Source organism: Coturnix japonica, chromosome 16, assembly GCF_054131305.1.
Source record: "Coturnix japonica strain WE chromosome 16, WE-NBRP24, whole genome shotgun sequence".
Taxonomy (NCBI): Eukaryota; Metazoa; Chordata; class Aves; order Galliformes; family Phasianidae; genus Coturnix; species Coturnix japonica.
The window spans coordinates 2777587-2796004 of NC_140678.1; the positions used below are offsets into that span (position 1 = coordinate 2777587).

The 18418-nt window shown below is 55.0% G+C and overlaps 1 protein-coding gene across 8 annotated transcripts in view; it reads left to right on the top strand.

Annotated features, from left to right (window-relative positions):
• LOC107325657 (uncharacterized) overlaps nucleotides 1-18134 on the top strand; it is a 29429-nt gene extending 11295 nt beyond the window's left edge. For 3 of the 8 annotated variants that reach the window (XR_014935065.1, XR_014935064.1, XR_014935063.1), the window contains 3 exons: nucleotides 8208-8482; nucleotides 17593-17739; nucleotides 17904-18134. Coding sequence is in view for 5 of the 8 variants with exons in the window: in XM_085517780.1 (XP_085373906.1) it covers nucleotides 3642-4120 (479 nt within the window). In the remaining 3 variants the exon portion in view is untranslated. Of the gene's footprint in view, nucleotides 1-3641; nucleotides 4144-8207; nucleotides 8483-17592; nucleotides 17740-17903 lie in introns of those variants that run through there. The other 5 variants (XM_085517781.1, XM_085517778.1, XM_085517780.1 and 2 more) reach the window with 3 other exon arrangements.
• Nucleotides 18135-18418: the final 284 nt, after the last annotated feature.

Below are 18418 nucleotides of genomic sequence, written 5' to 3' on the forward strand. Positions count from 1 at the left end.
TGTGGGGCATGTGCCCCATCCACCAGCCACTGCCACCTCTCAGCTGCGTGTGGGCAGAGCTCCTCTGAGTTAGCACGGGGTCTGCAGCAACACCATCCCTATGGCCCTTCCCTGCATCCCACAGCCTCACGTGCCGGGTGGCAGCAGGGATCTGCCCGCGGCTCTGTAGCATCAGCAGAGGCGGCTGCGCGCTCGTGGCAGCGGTGAGGCCGTATGGGGACAGCCGGGAGGGAGCGAAGCAATGCAGCGTGAGGATGCGCATGGAGGATGCAGGGCACTGCCCATTGCCTCCCCAGGTCCTGGACCAATAAGCATCCCAAAAACAACACCCCAAACCCCAGCTGGGAGCAAGGGAGAGAGCGCGGGCTTTGCCGCCCTCGGGAAGCTTTCTCTTCCCTCCTGACTACTTGTAAACCATTCAGAAAGAATTTCTTAAAATAGGTTCCACTTTAAGGACTTATCTGCTGAATGCCATTAATTTTCTGGGGTTCGTTAAAAGCAAACTTGGTATCATAGCAACTGAATCTATTCCAGGAAAGCAGCCAATTGCAAAGCACGGTGTGTGCAACCGAAGGCGAGAGAAAGGAGCCTTTCAGGTTTATTCTCAGGCTTGTGCCTCGGCAAGTGAAGTTTTAATTTTCAGTGTTTTATTCCTTGCAGAATATTTTATATATGTATATATATATATATTCCTGGTGAATCTGCAGGGAGAGGGAAAAAAAATAAACCAACAAAATGAGGGACAATATTGGCAAAACTGCCCTCGTTTGGGGCAGAGGGGTGGCAGGGTGGGTGCTCATCCCCATGTCACCCATGGGAGAGGTGCCCGAGTGTAATGCTGAGTGTGGGCATTGAGTCCGGGACCGCCCAGCAGGATTGGGGTCTGCTGGTAAAGAGGACGTTAATCCCCTTCTCATTTCCCTGCCTTCACCAAAGAAATAGTCATTATTTCCCTTTTAATCCCATCTCTCTCCTCTTTTCCATTAGGCCCTAAGCTGCAATCTTATTCCCAGGGAATGTTATGCTACAGATAATCCCAGACCCCTGACTTGGCCGCGGTCCCTGCGTCCCCAATGCCATCAGGGGAGCAGCTCTGAGCATCCAACTGGGCTCAGCACTGGGAATGTCCCCATCCATGCCATGATCAGCTGGGGGTGTTAATTGGGGACAGGAGGTGGGAGCTGTGTTTGCAGCCATCCCGGTGCCACATGTGGGTGCCCGGAGGTGCCAAAGCCATCCCTATGTGCCACATCCCCTCTGCTCATGGAGTGATGGTTTTCCAACTCTGCTTTGCATTTGGTAGCACTGAGAGGGGGGAAAAATGTCTAATGGTAAAGGAAAGTATCACTTAAACAGACAGAAAGGCAAAAAGCCCCCGACAACAGCATAGCCCTGAGTGGGAGAAAATGAAAAGCACCGCTTAACTTCAGGCTATTTAAAGATAGAAAAATAACCAGTGGTAAATAAGCATTCCTCCCAGCCAGGTGTGTGTCACTGTGACAGGAGAGCTCTGATCACCCACCCAAAGCCACAGTGATGTCCAAGCCACCTCTGACATGCAGAGGGGTCAGACTGAAACCCCCAGCCCAGAGCTAGCAGTGCTGGAGGGAACAGTGCAGCAGCAGCCAGAATATAGGGCACATACAGGGGACCCCCACCCATGGGTGTGAGCTCAGGGTGCCATGATCCCAACCAGAGCTTTGCCTTCTCCCCACTGGCAGCCCCAATGCCCACCCTGTACTGATGCCGTGCTTGCTGCTTTTCCTTTCTCTTTCCCCCCACCTCCCCCTGCTTGGTGTCTTTTTTTTTTTGTTCCTTATGGAGAAATTATTATTTACAGTTTAATATCTTCATGTTTCTATGGAAACTCCATGGCTGCGCTGGGTGGAGAAGTCAAACCCGAGTGGGGAAACGGCAATGGTGGAAAAAGGAACGGCGTGGGTGCGGGGACGGGGGAAAGTGCCACAGCCCCGAATGTAGGTCACGCACATATGTGCATAATCACATACATATGTTGACTTCAAAGAGCTCGGGCTCATCCTCGGAGATAACAAACGCGCGTGTGGCTGTTAAACAGATTTGCATTTATAAACCACCACCAAGTCGGGCACGTGCGCTGCGTCCCGGGGCCGGAGGCACCCCCAGCCTGGTACTGATGTGGAAAGAGCTCGGCGGTGCTGGAGACCTTCTTCCCTAATAGCCAGTGACAGGGACTTGCTAGTGGCGATGTCCCTGCGCCAGGCACGGAGCAAGGGCGGAAGGTGTGCGACGTCCCAGCTTTTGTCAGAAAGTATCTATCAGAGCAGTGGGGAAAGGTCAAGCAGGAAAGGCGGGCGGCCCGGAGGATGCTGTGTCCATCACGCTGCCACCACCACCAGCTCAGCCCCCCCCCCAGGATAGGAACAGATTAGCTTAAAAAAATCACAGCGGCTTCAAATGCGGTGGCTCGCGCCGCATTCGCCTTCTGGTTTGTGAGCCTTTGGGGATGGCGTTCTGCTGTTCTCGGCAGCCACCAGGAATGTATGTATTCATTTTTAATGAAAAGCATCAACCTGGTGCTAATTCTGGGCTTGGGCCTCGGTGAACAAGGAGCTGGCAGGTGGGGCTGCGTGTGTGCTGGGAGCTCGGGGATGAACCCATCCCCTTGAGCACAACCCTGTGGTCCCCATGGTTCCATTTGGAGCTGAGCCTTGACTTTCTCAGCCCCAGTTCCCCATGAAGGCAGGCGAGCAGCGTTCCTGTTTGTTGTTTTCTGTACAACTTGGCTTTCTGTGGAGTTTGGGGGACAATTTTTTGGCTCTGTGTTATAGGGAAATCGATGTACAGCCTCCACCAAAACCAGCTCCTCCCCAGGAAGTCCCACTTGGGGTTTCCCATTGCTTTGTGCATGTGGTGGAGATGGGGACTGAGCGCAGAGGATTTGCTCCTGGAGCAGCAGGTCGCATCCCCACCTGCTCATGCAGAGGTTTTGGTGGTGGAAAAAAGGAGGGATTTGTGTAACAGGGAAGTGTGGCTTTTGGCTCATCTTTCATGTCAAAATAACGTCCAAATAAAGGGGAGAAAGGGTTGGGGGCACCGCAGCCGCTCCGATCCCGGGATGGTAAAAGCTGCTTTGGGCTCTGTGCATTTCTCACCTCCCCATCTTCCATGGGGAAGAAACGCCGTGAGTTGCAGAGTGCCGAGCACGGCTGTGTGCACACACACACACACCCAGCCTGGTTTGCACACGCGTGTGCACACACACACACACGGCTGCCCCGCAGCGCAGCTCGCCGGCCGGGCCGCTGCTCCGGGAGACGGGCGCGAGCGGCATTTCAATGCAAACCAGGCAGGAACAATGAGGTGTGTTTTTAAGGGACTGTGAAAGGGGGGTTTTGCTGAATAACTGAAAAGGCGGAGGGGGAGGAGGGAGCCGGGCAGCCCCTCCATTAGCTCAGTGCAGCAGCGAGAACAGCTGTGAAAAGAGCCCAGGCCTTTTTCCCACGCCCAGAAGAGCGGAGCGAGGGAAGGAGCCCTCCCAGCGAGGTCAGATCCCATCACTAATATATACACAGGCTGTGCCCTCATTCACGTCACCCCGGCGCAGGTTTGTTTAAGGCGCGCACACTGACACTAATTTCTCCTCCCGCTCGCTCCCCCAGCCGGCCCCATTATGGTCCCTGCTGCATTAAACCCTCCCCACGGCCCCACGACGGCTGCGGCTCCGCGGTCCCCCCAGCACCTGACCGGCAAGGTCAAGAGGAGCCCGAGCCGCCGTCGCCGCTGGATCTGGCCGGCAGCTGCTGCTCGACCGTACGGGGACAGCTCAGAGGAATGCGTCCTGCAGATGGGACCTGGCGGGGCACGTGTAGCATCCCTGTGCTGGCTGAGTTCTGCCCTCTCTGCTGTCGTCCCTTCCCTTTTTGTGCATCCATCCCTGGGGTGTAGCACGAGGCTGCGGGTTGAGTGCATCCCCCATCCCTTCTCGTTTTGGGCACCCATAGGATGCAGCGTGGGTGCGTCTCAGGTTGCTCTGCAGCTCTCAAGGGATGCTCACAGCCAGGTTTCCAATGCAGGGTTGGTTGCAGCCCATGTCCTTTCCACGGTGCCCGGCATCCTCACAGAGATGGGCATGGAATAAATCAGCCCTTGTTTATTCTCGTGTCTGGGCTTGGTGTGTGAGTTCATATTAAAACATTCTGCCTTAAATTACAGCCTAATAAATCAATACCCACTTAGCGATGCAAGCGAGTGGGAGCGGTTTGTGCAAAGAATTAAAGTCACTCTGCAGCTCTCAGGCAAAGGGCAAGGGAACAAGTGCTGCCTGGGCAGCTGGGCCCTGTTTCCATTCCCTGCCCAGGAGATGTGTGGGCACAGCAGGGATGCATGGCCAGGATGAGCTGTGCATGGCCAGGACATGCATCTGTGTGGTTGAGCATGACTAGGACATACATGTGCATGGCCGTGTGTAGCAGGGACATTCATTAGGGTTGCTGTGTGCTTTCAGCTGCCCATGCAGAGGCTTGGTGCAGCCTTGCAGCAACTCCCAGCCCCACCAGCTCCGCTCTGCTGTTAATTTCTACTCCAAACAGGACAATGTGGTTCCCCCATCCGGCTCACAACCTCCTCTGCTGTGCCATTCCCTCCCTGCTCTGAGTGCTTGGTGATGCCCTGCACCCAGCAGCAGCTTTTCTTGCACATCCTCCTTCTCTGCTTCTCACCTTTCCCTTTTCTAATCCCCTTGTATTTGCCTTGGCCTCCATCCAGGGCCATCCACCCCTTTATAGGGCCACTGCTAAGCAAACACTCCCTTTGCTTTGCTAAACAGGGACTCCTCCTTTGTGCAGCCAGGGTTATGGAGACCAGCCCTGTGCCTTTCTTGGGGCTGCATATTGCCTTTTGGCACCCTCCATCCTCCTCCTCTCCCTGAGATGGATGGGGAAGGACACACGTGCCAGCCCTTTCTGCCATCGTTACCACCCACTCCCACCAGAGCTGCCTGTGGCAGTGCCCAAGGACCCCATCCCCATCTCCCCCCTTTGCATCCAAGCCAGTTTCATCCCTCCCCCCTCATCTTCCTTGCCAAGCCCTGACACTTGATGGCAGCCCCATTCAAAATGCATGGACTCCCCTTTCCAAGCGCCCCGGTCCTTTTGAACTAAAAGGATTTTCTCAGAGGCTAAGTTCAAATGTATGGCCGTTATTTATTTATCACCCCGCGATGTATTATTCATTTATTTAAAAATGTATGGCAGCTGGGAGCCCCGTGTTTAATCACCCCATGGATGGCGAGGGCCAGGTGGAGACGGCCCCTCGCTCCGCCGCTAACCTGGCGCGGTCGTTGCCGCCGGGACTCCGACCTCACGCCTGATTTAGCATCAAGGCAGCCAAAAATAACCCCGACCCCACGGCAGCGAGAGCACAGTGGCCTAATGGGGTGGGCATGGAGATGGGGTTGGTGTTTTTGGGGGTGCCAAGAGGATGTGGCACTTGGTGGGGGAATGGGGTTGTTGCAGCGCTGATGCTTGCGGATGGGGATGGGATGAGATGATGGGGATGGGGATAAGGATGGGGATGGGGATGATGTGTCCTGCATACAGCCTGGCCCCACGGGTGGCCCCAGCTGTCAAATTGCTTCTCAGCCCCTTGGCGAAGTTGCCAACGTGGTGCTGGTGTGCGCTGAGGCAGGCAGGGCATGGAGCTGTGCTGCCAGTAGGAAGAGCAGGGAGAAAAAGGGAGAAAAGCACCGTGACACAGCAGGGACGTGCCCAGCCCTCCCAGCTTCTCCTTGTCCCCACAGGGCTGAAGGATTGTATCCCCTCGGGAGGAGCACGAAGGGTTAAGGATGCTCTGTCTCTCCAAACTCCCCACGTCCCCCCCATGCGCTCCCACCACCCTCTTCCTCGCTGGCCACTCACTAATTGAGACAGCTTCAGCCCTTGCCTCCCTCCTCTCCCCCTGGGGCTGAGCTGCCTCTTCCCAGGGGGAGCACATTGTCTGCTCCAGCCTGGTTGATGTAATCCCTAAGCCCGAACAATACTTCCCCACCCCGCTCCTGCTGAAAGGGTATTAGTTGCCCAATGAGATAATTACTCCCCAGGCCACCATAATCATTGCGCCCGGCCAGCCGCTTTCCCTGGTCCTGTGGTGCCCATTTTGTGGGTTCAGGGCACTCCATGGCACTGCTGGGACCCCAAATACTCTCCGATGCAACAGCAGAATAGAGCAGGGAAGAGGGATGCGTTGCTGAGGTGCTGCATTCAGCTCATTGAGAGCAGCCCCATTGCTGCTATCACCCCAAAATGTCACCCATGGGTGGGGGTTATGGTGCCTGTGGGCACAGCATGGGGATATCTGGATGTGCTGTGATGCCAGGGCTGTGCCAGCAGTGCCACAGCATTCAGCTCCTTATGGAGCACAGGTGGGATGAGCCCATTGCTGGGATATGGGATTTCCCAGTGTCATAACCCTGGTTTGGTCCCCTCTGATGGCAAATATCTGGGGTGGGGAATGACACAAAACTCCACTTGTTTATTCAGTGCTGATGTTTGTGCCATGTATTCTTCTGAAAACCAGGATTTCAGCAATTACTGACACTATCCCAGTGGATAGGATCGATGAGAGCAGCTTCCTGAATTGGCTGAACAGGAAATAATTCATGTCGGCACCAAGGAATGGTGCCATGGCTGCTCTCACCCCGAGGTGCTGCATGTGGGGATATCAGCACGAAAATAGGATAAAACAGACCCGATTGGGGATGCCCCAATGAGAGCCAGGTTAACTCTGTGTCTGTGATGATAAGGCTGGGCTCCCATCCTGCAGTGCTGGCACAGAGCGATGCAGAGGGGGCAGTCATCCCATGGTGGTTGGGCTGAGCCCACCCTGGGGGTGCAGGGGAGACGCAAACCCTCTTTGTGGCTCTGTTTGAAGGCTGATGGTTTGGGTCGGAGGATGCTGCCCGTGATGCCGGGTTTGTAAGGTGGGACAAGTGCACAAAACGTGAACATCCTGATGGGGTCCCATCCCCGGCTCTGATGGGACGGAGGCTGAGGGCTCGGGGCTGCCCAAGGCCAGTGCTATAGGGAGCAGCGAGGGACGCTGCCGGCCGCTCCTCCCTGTCCCTTTCTTGGCCGATCTCTTCTGACAGACAAACACAGTTTCTTTCTCCGAAACAAAGTCCTTGTCCAGCCGAGCACACAAAGCGGATCCATTATCCGATGGGGGACAGAAAGGAGAGGAGGGGGGGGTGGGGGGGGGGGTCTGCCGGCGCACAATGCACACAAGTGGCGTGCGGGGCCGCCCCTATTGTGTCTGGGCAGGAAGGGCCGGGACCCACGGCGCGGCCCCGTGAATGGCAGCATTGTGTCTGAGCCTTCGTCGCCTTGGGCGTCCCCAGCCCCCTGTCCCCCCCCCCCCCCAGCCCGGGCTCCTGCCGCCTGTCTGGGGCAGAGCCTGACCCGCTCCTCTGGGTGGGGAAAGCAGCCATTCTCCTCTGGTTTTGGGGTGGTAGAATCTCGCTGGGCGCTACAGGGGATGGGGGAAATGGGGGTTGGCCAAAGGGGCTCTGGATGGTGTGGAGCAAAGGAAGTGGCCCAAAAGGTGTCAGCCATGGGTGGAGTGGGGACAGAGAGGGTTGAAGTTCTTGCATCCCTGCCCAATCCAGAGAAGGGATTTTGGGGGCATGAATGGACTGATTTGGTCAGGGACAAGGCATCCCATCACTGGCACATCCAGAGGGAAAGGTTTGCCTCAGTCCAGATATGATTGGGGCAGTGATGGAGCCCACTGATGCTCCCACAACCCGTGGTGCAGAGGCCAAATGGAAACTGGTTCCCAAGTAACGGGTTGCATCCCATCTCTGCTCTACCACCATATCCCAGGAGGAACATTTTGGTGGGCAAAGAAGGGTGGAATCATAGAACGGTTTGGATGGGAAAGGGCCTCAAAGACAGCTCGCTGCTGTGTGGAATGGCTTTGTGCTGGCTGTGTGCTGGAGGTGGCCATGGTGCCCCATATCCTACACTCAGTGACAGCCCTGGCTAGGAGCAGCAGGGTCCTGGGGACCCCAGGCTGTCAGCATAGGGCGAGCAGCAATTTGTCCCCTCTATCTGACCTCACTGTTTCTTTCCTTGTGCAGTAACTAGAAGGAAAACAGTACTTCCAGCTCCTGCAGCGATGCAGGCAACCAGGCAGCACCTCATGCATTGCTCATCTTGCTCTGTTTGCAGAGGAGAAATCCCCACATCGCTCCCATCAGCCCCATCCAGCAGCAGCCATCGCATGCAACAGGGGAGCAGCGGAGACAGCGGGGAGATGACCCCACAGCAGCACCCTCAGAATCCAGGGGGAGATGTGCCCTGCAAGGACCTGGTGCTGTGGGTTTGCAGCCACAAATCTGGGCATGGCTCCGGGGGACAGGAGGAGCAACTGCACCCCAGCTTGACTCAGTCATGGGACAATCCCCCATACTCCACCAGGGATGATCCAGAGCCTCCTGGATGCGGTAAGTTTGGGTTTCCTTCTTTATTTCACACCAAAAGGCCGTGTTATCAGTAACAGCTTCTGGTTAACATGCTTTTTTTCCCCCTCCTTGTTTCCTTTTTAATGTACATCTTAAATCTTCTCTATATGAATCAAAACATCATTTTCTGTGACCAAACGGCATAACAAGGACTCTCCCTCCATCTCCTCCTGCTTTCCCCCAGCCAGGATTACATCTTCCTCCATTACCCCTCATCCTGTTCCATCCCTCAACTCTGTGCCCATTTTCCTGCTGGCAGACATTGGATTTGGTGACGTGAGCACCTCCCATCTCCATGGGTACCTGTTTTAGGGTACCATTTAAATCCAAGCAGGGGATGGGGATGAGGATGGGGATGGGGATGGGGATGGAGGTGGGGAGGAGTGCAGCCACTGAGCATCCCTGTGAGTTAGTCAAGGGAAAAGCCTGCAGCCCCTGCAGCTCAGTGCTTTGCACGTGACAGCAGAGCTGTCTGTGGCAGCAGGAAAACAACCTGCACCTTCCCCAGGGCTGCATGGCACAGGCACTGCGGGTCACCCACACTCACAGAGTGCTTTCTTCTCCCTCATCTCCATTGTGGGGATTTGGGTGCTCTCTTCTGTTCACTCCCAGTTGCACATTGCAGGGGTGAACAGTGTAATCCCTTGTTTTCCCTTTGCATTTGGGGTGATGGTCCCAGGGGGATGCACACAGGCTGGTGAACCCCATATCTGCTGGCACCATACCACGCAGACCCCAAGCACGCTGCCCACCTCATCACACCATCACAGCTCTGCCCCCCTCCCATCCCTTTTTCCTCCATCCCTTTATTCCAGCTCCCCTTCTCCCCATCCCTCTGTCAGTGATGGGGTGGGGGGTGGCTGGGGCCCCTCGGTGCCGTCCCTGTGCCCGGTGGTGCCCCCAGCAGCTGCTCTGCGCCGTGGGCGAACCGCCCTCCGCCTCACTCTAAGATGGCCGGCGGCCCCAAAATGGTGCTGAGCATGAGACGCCATCTGCAAGGCTGGTCCCACGCCCGCCGTGGCCTTTTTATGCAAAGGGGAATTAATTAGATTTGAATATGGTAATTAAGCCATCAAGCCCGCCGGTGCTACGAGGTCCCTTCTTTTCTTCGGGCTTTCTTCTCGCCCCTCTCTCCCGCCGCCCCTTAACCCTTCCCCCTCCACTGGTGCACCCACAGCACCGCTCGTGCATCCTAATGAAACATCACGGCCGGGATGTGCCCTCACCACCCCGTTCTCAGGGTTCTGTCTGTCCTTAGGACTCCATCCATCTGTCCATCCCTAATGGGTTGAGCGCAACGGCTTCACATCCCTCCCCAAAAACCCCCTCGGTCGCATAGGGATGGCCACCAAAAGCGGGCCATGCATCGCTTTGGGGTTTCTCTGTATGATGGATATGGTTGGAAATAGTTCCCAAATCCATTCCCCCAAGGCTGGGCTGTTTTAAGCCCTTGGGATCCTCACGATGCTCTCAAGCAGTTTTTCTTTGCGTGTTGGCTCTGGGCCGTGGGGTGCTGCTGGTACCCAACTGCTGCACGTCGGGATTTCCAACCCATATTTTATGCTTAAAAGGAAAAATAATAGAAAATGGGATGTGCCCCCGATCCAGGATATTAATATTGCTTTTCAAACTGAGAATTAAAGGTTTCCCCATCCCTGTGTTCCTTGCTTGCAGCATCCAAGCTGGTTGATGGTGCTGAGATGGGAACGCAGCATGCAGGGATCTGAGCAGGGGAAAAATATATCCCAGGAATATTTTTCTACAGATATTCATCTCCATAAGGAAAATATGGATATATATATATATATATTCCTTCTCTTTTTCTTGCTCAGGAAGGAAAAGAAAGAAATAGGGAAAACCTGCGGGAGCTCAGAGACGCCTCCAGGCGCTTTTTGAATGAGAAAACTTGGATGGACAGCTCTTAAAAATAGGGATCTTTGGAGTGGGGTCATTTATGGTGAAGCATTTAATTGTGTTGGCAAGCTGCTTCCCATCAGGAACAAGGAAAGAGCTGAGATCACACATGTATTTATGTGTTGTATATATAGATATGGGGTGCCATCCTGCACGTGTGCATTATATCTGTGCGTTGCCCCGGCTGCTTGGGTTGGAACGTGCTGCTTCTGCTCGTTAGGACTCCTTGGTTTATGCAGAGCTGAATGGCCAGGACGCAGAGATGGGGCAAAACTCATCTATTTGAGGCTGTGCTTCGACTTTTCATCTCTTCGCCCCCGGGAGCAGCTCAGTGGCAGCAGCACCGCGCCGCCCTCCCGCTCGCTGGGAGCATCCAGGGGTTTAATCCAAGCTGGCACCGCTGCCCGCGGGAGGGGCGGCCCCAGGCTGGAGCCCCCACCCCCCCCCCAACCCTGACCTACATAGCGGGATACGGCCACCTGAGCAGCCCCGAGCCACCCGCGCCAGCTGCTGCATTAAGGGACAGGGGACCGTCCTCCTCATTTCCTCAGGGCTCAGTTTGGGAGAAATTAGGGAGGAATGGGTTTTCTCACTGCTGACCCCACTCAGGGTGCCGTTGGGTTCTGGGTTACCAGCTCTGCCCCATCCTAACCCCATGCCAGTGGGATGCTGCCAGTGTCTTTCTTGCCCAAGTGCTGGTGGCATCTCCTGGGCTGCATTTCACATCACATGTGAATGAGGACACAAGCCTCAGGGTGCTCATCCCTGCTGAGCCCTCCTATAAAGTGGAGAGAGGGAAAAAAGTGGGGAGTGAGGGAAGGGGATAGAAAAGGGAAAGCTGACAAACAGGAGAGGAAAGGCAGCGGTGGAGATAACCGCGGGACAGATAATGCTGAGCACAGAGGGGAAATATAATAGGAGGGCTGATTGCTGGGAGACAGATTAGGTGGGAAAGGGAAGTGGGGACAGAGTGCAGTGGTGGCAGTGGGGTCCCCACCATGCTGGGATGACCTGAAGCGGAGCAGCACCTCCATGGCCCCACTGCTGACCCCCATAGCACCCAGTAGAGCCGCTGGCGGGCAGGATGGGCACTGAAGGGCACCGAAGCCTTCCTGCAGGGTTTTCTCCCCATCCTTCTTTCCCCGCCTTCCCGCAATGCCACGTGGATTCCCCGCGGCACAGGAAAACAAGCGAAGACGTTTTCTTTTGTCTCCGCTGCTGCTTGGCCGCGTGTCTGCGGCTCTACGCCACCTTGGCCTCCTCCCCTCCATTCACAATTTCCTTCTCATTCCCGTGGTGAGAGAATACAGACAAACCTTTCTTTTCTTCCTTCCTTCTATTTCTTCCTTTCCTTCTCTCTTTCACTCTTTCTTTCTTCCTTTTTCTTTCTTTCTCTTCTGTTCCTTCCTTCTTCCTTTCTCCCTTCCTCCTTTTCTTCCTTCTTTCCTTTCTTCCTTCTCTCTTTTTCTCTTTATTATTATTATTATTATTAATTTAAAGCAATAAAACCAGCATCCAGGAGGTGTGAAGGGACAGAAGGTGACGTGGAGCTGCCCCAGTCCCAGCTCTGGCTGTGGGTTTGGCCATGGCTGAGTATCCCCAGGCACAGCACCCACCTGGGCTCAGTGCTCCTCATTATCTCTCCGAGCTCCTGTAGCCATTTATGCTACTTCTGTGCAAAAAATAATAATAAATAATAATAATAAAATCAGTGATGGATGCGCCAGGAAGGGCTCAGCACCAGGGGGAAGGAGGGGAAAAAAGGGGGAGGTTGGAGAGCTTAAAAATTACAGTGGGAATTAGCAGGAGTCTAAGCTGTTGTTTGCGCTGCCCATTAGCATCTGCCTATTTATCTGTCACCAGATCCTCGTGGCATCCATCCATCCATCTGGGTCCTTGTCAGTCTGTCTGCCTACCTAATTATCCATTAGCATGGCAAAGCCCCATGACAGCGGTCCTGGCGAGTCAGACACGAGACCACCTCATCTGCCCTCCGCCATTGCCCAGATCCATTTATGAGCATGACAGTGCCAAAATTGGGCTAAGAACGGCCCCAACAGTGCTGCCTGGGGAGATGCAGAGCAGGGTTGGTCCGTGGGGTGTTGCTGTGTGTGTGTGTGCGCTTTCGCTGCTCATCAATGCTCCATCTTGGTTATATGAGAGAAAATCAGAGCCAGCGTGCTGGTGTGGCTGCATTGGGCATGGTGTTGGTGCAATAGATGCTGTGATGGGTGCTGTGTTGGTTCCATGGGCACTGTGTTGGTGCAGTGGTCACTGTGATGGGCAATGTGTTGGCGCAGTGGTCACTGTGTGAATGCAATGGGCACTGTGTTGGTGTAACGGTCACTGTATTGGTGCAGTGGACGCTGTGTTGGTTCCACAGTCACTACGTTGGTGCAATGGGCACTGTGTTGGTTCAGTGGTCACTATAGTGGTGCACTGGGCATCGTAGTGGTGCAGTGGGCACTGGCAGTACCTCGCCATGCATCCAGCAGCCCCATTGCTGTTGGCTCTTTGTGCCCTTGCTGCCGCGTGGGTTTCTTTGTTCAAGCAGCAGCGGTGGGCAGGTTCCCCCTCCCCGCCTGCCCACGGCCCTGCTCAGCCCGAGGAGCAAATCAGCGGCGTTTGCATATTCAGAGCAGGTGGGGGCCCATATGCCTAAGATGAACCAGACAAAATTAGCCACCATAATCATAATCAACTGTGCCGTTGTGCTGGGGGAAGGGAGAGGCTGGCAGACAAGCCTGATAATTATGAAGCTCAGCATGTGCGCAGCGGTTTTGCAACAATTATGCCTAGCTCAGCAAGCCGGCAATGATGCTTGTTACAACAACCCTCAATCTCCAGCCCGCCCTCCGGTCGTGCGCTCCCGGGAGGGCTGTGCTGCACCGGAGGTGCCATCCGTGGTGGGGAAGGGGACACGAGGATGGGGATGGAAACATGAGGACAGCGTGGGGTGATGGCCAGACCCCATTCTGCTGCCCTGCTCACCTGGCTGAGCTGTGGCATTTTGGAGGAACCATCCTGCCCAGCAGCTTGTTGTATGGAGAGCATTGCATCCCCTCTGCATAAAGGAGCTCTGGAGCTCCACTTGCACCAAATGGGTTTATTTTTGCCTCGCAGGACTTGTTTCCCTTTCCCACCCTCCTCCTCCTCTCGGCTCCCTGCAGCTCGGTGGTGGCAGGAGGTGACACTCCAGATCCATCCCCAGCCCGGTGCTGGCAGGGCGGTGTCACACAGCATTTCCCTGAATGAGCCCTGGGGATGGGAATGGCTGGAGATGCTCCGTGGTGCAGTGAGGAGCAGCCCCTGCTTTGAGTCCTTGGGAAGCAGTGGTGGCTGAGTGCAGACAGCAGAGGAGAGGGAAAATAAAGCAGTTTCTTCTTTTAAATGCACTGAGAGCTGCCCCAGCTGGACTCAGGGGTGGTGCTGGGGTGCATCCTGCTTGCATTTCCCTGGGTGCAGTGAGGATGGAGGCACCGAGGCTGCAGCCATCACCCTATGGGTGATGTTGGCTTCCTCGCAGAAGGCACAGTAGTCTCCTGAAATCATGTCATCGCCAACTGCAATCTGGGCTTTTCAGCCTGGATTTGGGGTTTGCAGCACAACCCATCACTTCACACAGCTGCAGCAATGTGGGGTTGGCCGGAAAGGAGTTCAGCATGTGTGGAAACCACGGCTGTGCTCTCCCCAGCATCTCTCCTCCTCCACTCACCTCCTGCATGGGAGGCAAAACCCTTCCCCAGGTTCAGCTATGGGGATCATGCATCTCAATGGGAGAGATTTGTCCATGCACCCACAGCATCCCAAGAGCATTTCTGCCCTCTTTTCTCTTATTTCTGCCCATTACCTCCCAGTTTGTTGAACAGAAAGATGCTTCAAACCAGCACAGAAATGCCCTCAGCACCTGGAGATGGCTCCGCTCTGCACTGGCAATCAGATGGGCTCTGCTTTGCTCCAATTGAGTTGGGAGCAAAGCTGGAAGGGGGACCATTTGGTGCATTTATCCCATGGCTGGGACAGAATTACTCCCCAAAACCACAGAACACATCCACCCTGTGGGCATTCCCAACATCCCCTGAAGCCCCATGAGCACACAGAGGCTCACACAGACGTGCCGAGGTCCAACTGCCTCTCCCCATCCTTTGGGACAGGCTGTGCTTTGCTGATGTAAAAGGATTTCAAGGCAGATGTTCCCATGTCAGCTGCCATCGGGGCAGTGAGGGTGCAGGGTTTGGGGATCAAGTGGGACAATGCAAAGGGCACAGACACGCGGTGGCTGCGCTTTGTGCACAGCGCCAGCTGTGTGTTGTACCCAGGATGGAGGATTTGGGGCACCCAGGTGGCACCCAGACTGCTCTGCTCCTCTGCTTCAGCTTTCACAGATGGAGGAATTATTGGAGGGAAGCGCAGCAAAATAACTTAGAAACGTGTATTCTTTTTATTTTTCCTACTCCCAAAGCTGCTGTTGGGAGCAGAGCAGCTTTGCAAGACTTGAAGGAAGCAAGAACATTTCCCCACCTGTTTGCTTTTCAACTATCTCTTTTAAGCAACAGCTGAAGAGCAGCAACTTGCTGGACTATAAATTCCCGAATTCCCCTGATCCTGAGCATGGCTTTTATTCAGATGCAGGCGGCGGAGCGGGGGAGAAGGTGACCACTGGCTCCATAAATATTATATGGGGCGACGGCGCTGCGCGGGGCCGTGGGCGCAGACAAAGCGCGCATTGAGCCGCTGGCCCAGCTGCTGCGGGCGGCCAGGATGGGGGTCAAGGTCAGAGGTGGCCCTGTGCACATTATCCCCCCCCCCCATCCCCAGCCCCTTTCCCCATGTCCATAACGTAAAGTGGAGCGGCTGCTGCCGGCTGTCCCAGCGGGGTCGTGCAGGAGGGGAAACTGAGGCACTGTGCAACGATGCACCAGTGCTTTAATCTCCCTTTGGGTGGCTCTGTTTAAATCTCCCTTCACTGCGGGTTTTTCCATGGGGGGACCATGGAAGGCTTCGGGGTGCTCCAAAGTGCAGCTGAACCCATCCAGGTTCACTCCTTCTGCTGTGCAAACTTGGATTTTAGAATATTTTACTCCCTTTCAGGCAATCCCTTAGCAACGCTTGTTTCCATGGCAAAGAGCGGAGCACCTCGGTGCTGATGTTGAGCTTTGCCTCAAACTCCTGTTCTGGTCTTGCTCCAGGTCCCTGCATGAGGATGGAGCCAGGAGCACCAGCGCTGCCTGTCTTGCATTGGGCACATGGAGCACCTGGAGCTCCTGCAGGAAGGGGGTGGGGAGTTAAACCTCATCCCTGTGAGCCCCACACTGGGGAAGGGTTGTGGGGCATCTCCAAGCTTTAATGAGAGCAAATGGGATGCAGTTAGCAGTTGGGGCAGGTGATCTTTGGAGATCATCCCTTCCAACCAAAGCGTTGGATGGTTCTGTAATTCTTATTGTAAGAAATACCCCCAAAGACACACGAGGTGAAGGATGATGCTGCCTGCTCCCCATTCCCCAGGAAGGCCCTGGGGTTAAACCAAGGGAGTTAGGGGGTGGGGTGAGAGCTGTTATCTTGGGAAAGCATTTATGGCCGAGGAGACTGAGTGCAAACCCAATGCTTGGAGTTGGGGTTTGCTCAGATATTCCATTTCTCAGTGGAGAACACCCTGCCTTGGTGGCTTGTCCCAGGATGGGGCTGTTTGGGGCAACGCTCGGCTCTAATCACCAGGGATTACACAAGGTCCCCCATTTTCCTCCCCAATGTCAGCATTTCCATGAGGAGAAGCCCCCATCAGCTCAGCTGTTGGTGCTTTTGGTGATGTTGAAGGCCATGCTGAGCTCTCCATCTGCAGCCAAACCCTCCAGGTCACAGCGCTGATATTGGGAGGTGCCTTCCTGCCTGGGCATGGGCACCTGGTGCCAACATGCCCCATCCACAGCCATACAAACACCTCTATTCTTCATTTACCGTATATAAAACACACTTAAAAAGAAGCAGAGAGAATGCAGCCACCATCCCCTTCTCTCTTCTCAAGGATGGGCAGAACTCAGCACGATGTTGCTCACCAGGCACTCACTTCTTCTCCACAACCAAAATCTTTGCAGTCCTGCATAATTTTCCTTTGCATCCCATAGCAAAAGAGCCTTGAGAGGAGCCTCGTGCAGCTGCTCAGTGGGCAGCCCCAGTGCCAGCATCATTGCACCGGGGGCAAATTGCAAACTGCATCACCCCAGCAAAGGGGCACTGCTGCTGTCATGCTATCATGCCACAGTGCAGGGGATGGCCACATCATGGCCCTCTCATCATTGCTCCTGGAGCAGGAAGGGAGATCTTCCTCCCCCTGCTTTTATTTTGCTGCATCGGGAGCCAGTTCTTGCAGTGCTCCCAAAGGAGTCTTAAAAACTCCCAAATCTGACAGCTAAAACTGGCTTTCGCTCTGCTCATTTCCAAGTGCTCACCAGCCCTGCTTTATTTACACCTCTCGTTCGAGCCCCCTGATGCCCCCGTCCCCCCACCCCCAGCCTTGGCTTTTCTCATGCACGTGCACAGCGCTGAGCTCTGCCGTGCTGCTGGGAAGGGGTAAAATTAATCCCTATGGAAATTTATTGAAATGAATTCCCTGCATGGACACTCAATCTGTTCCCAGCCTGGCTTTTCCCAGGGCAGAGCAGCCGAGGAGGAGGGAATGGGATGGGGGCCCCGGTTCCCAACTGTATGGGGCAGTGGGATTGGGCTCCCCCTAAGGGAGTGGGAGTAATACCCCCAGAATGGGGCCCTGCAGCATCTTCATCCCACAGACAAGGCTCCTTTGAGATCAGGCATTGTCAGTGCTGGAAAAAGGGGCTGGAGATGGGACTGGGGGGTACAGTCTGAGTTTGTAGAGGGCATCCTTGTGGATGGGGGAATGAACCCCCACCCTAAAACCTTTTTGGAGGCCAGGGATCAGTGATCAGGGCTGGATGAAGCAATGGAACAGGCACTTGGCGGGGATTTATGCCATGCAGCACTTGTCAGTGCAGGTTTAGCACCCCATAAAGCAGTGCTGAAGGCCGAACGTGAAGGGAGAACACAAAGATGAGCAATTAAGGAGCGAATTCAGGTCCCGCCAAGGGAGGGATGCATCAGTGGGAAAGGAGTGTGGGATGGAAGCAGGATGCTGATGCTCTGTGTCTCTCTGTGTCTCTCCATAGGAACAGGGCTTTGCTGACTGCATCCCACAGATGTATTGCTGGACCCCCCTTGGCTGATCCATGGGGATGAGGACACAGCTGAGGACACCACTGTGCTCCTTGGGGAAGGCCTGTTTGCAGCACAGCCACCATAAAGCACAGCTCTTGGTGAGGAGCTGGGGGGCAGCACCCACCTTTCTGCACTTTGGGGTGTCATGTTTGTCCACATGGCTCTGGTCAGAGGGTCGGTGCAGTGGTGACACTGTCACCTGCTGGCGGTGGGATTCTGGCAGTGCCCATTGAGGGCTCACACCGGTTTCTCTCTTTAACAGGTGATGTGAGAGGACACCGCATGGTCTGGATGGCCAAGAAGGGCTGGAGGAGAACCCAAGAATTGTCTGAAACATGGCCAGGGTCTGGGCAGGTCCCCTCCCTGTCCCTGGGGTAATGGATTGCTCTGACCCATTGCTGGACCCTGGGGGGTCCTGGGGCACTGAGCTGCTATCACTGAGTCCAAGAGGAAAAACAACAAGTGTATTAAAGGTATTGAAAGTCTACAGCAATGTCACAGCCTGGTCTCCCTTGTATTGCACCCACTGCTCTCACCCCCTCCCCAGCTCATACCACCACCCCCAGGACTCACTGCAGCCCCCAGCTCCCACCTGCATGGCTTTAACTCAGATTTCAAGCTGCTGCCTTACAGCTGAGCCTGGAAACTCATTCCCTTCAGCTCCAAAAACAGGAGAACTGGTGTTTGTGAGCTGGATACTCACTCACTGTTGGGATGCCTGAGCTGCAGACCCAACCCTGGGTCTGAGCTCCCTTAGGACCCCAACATCAGCTTTTG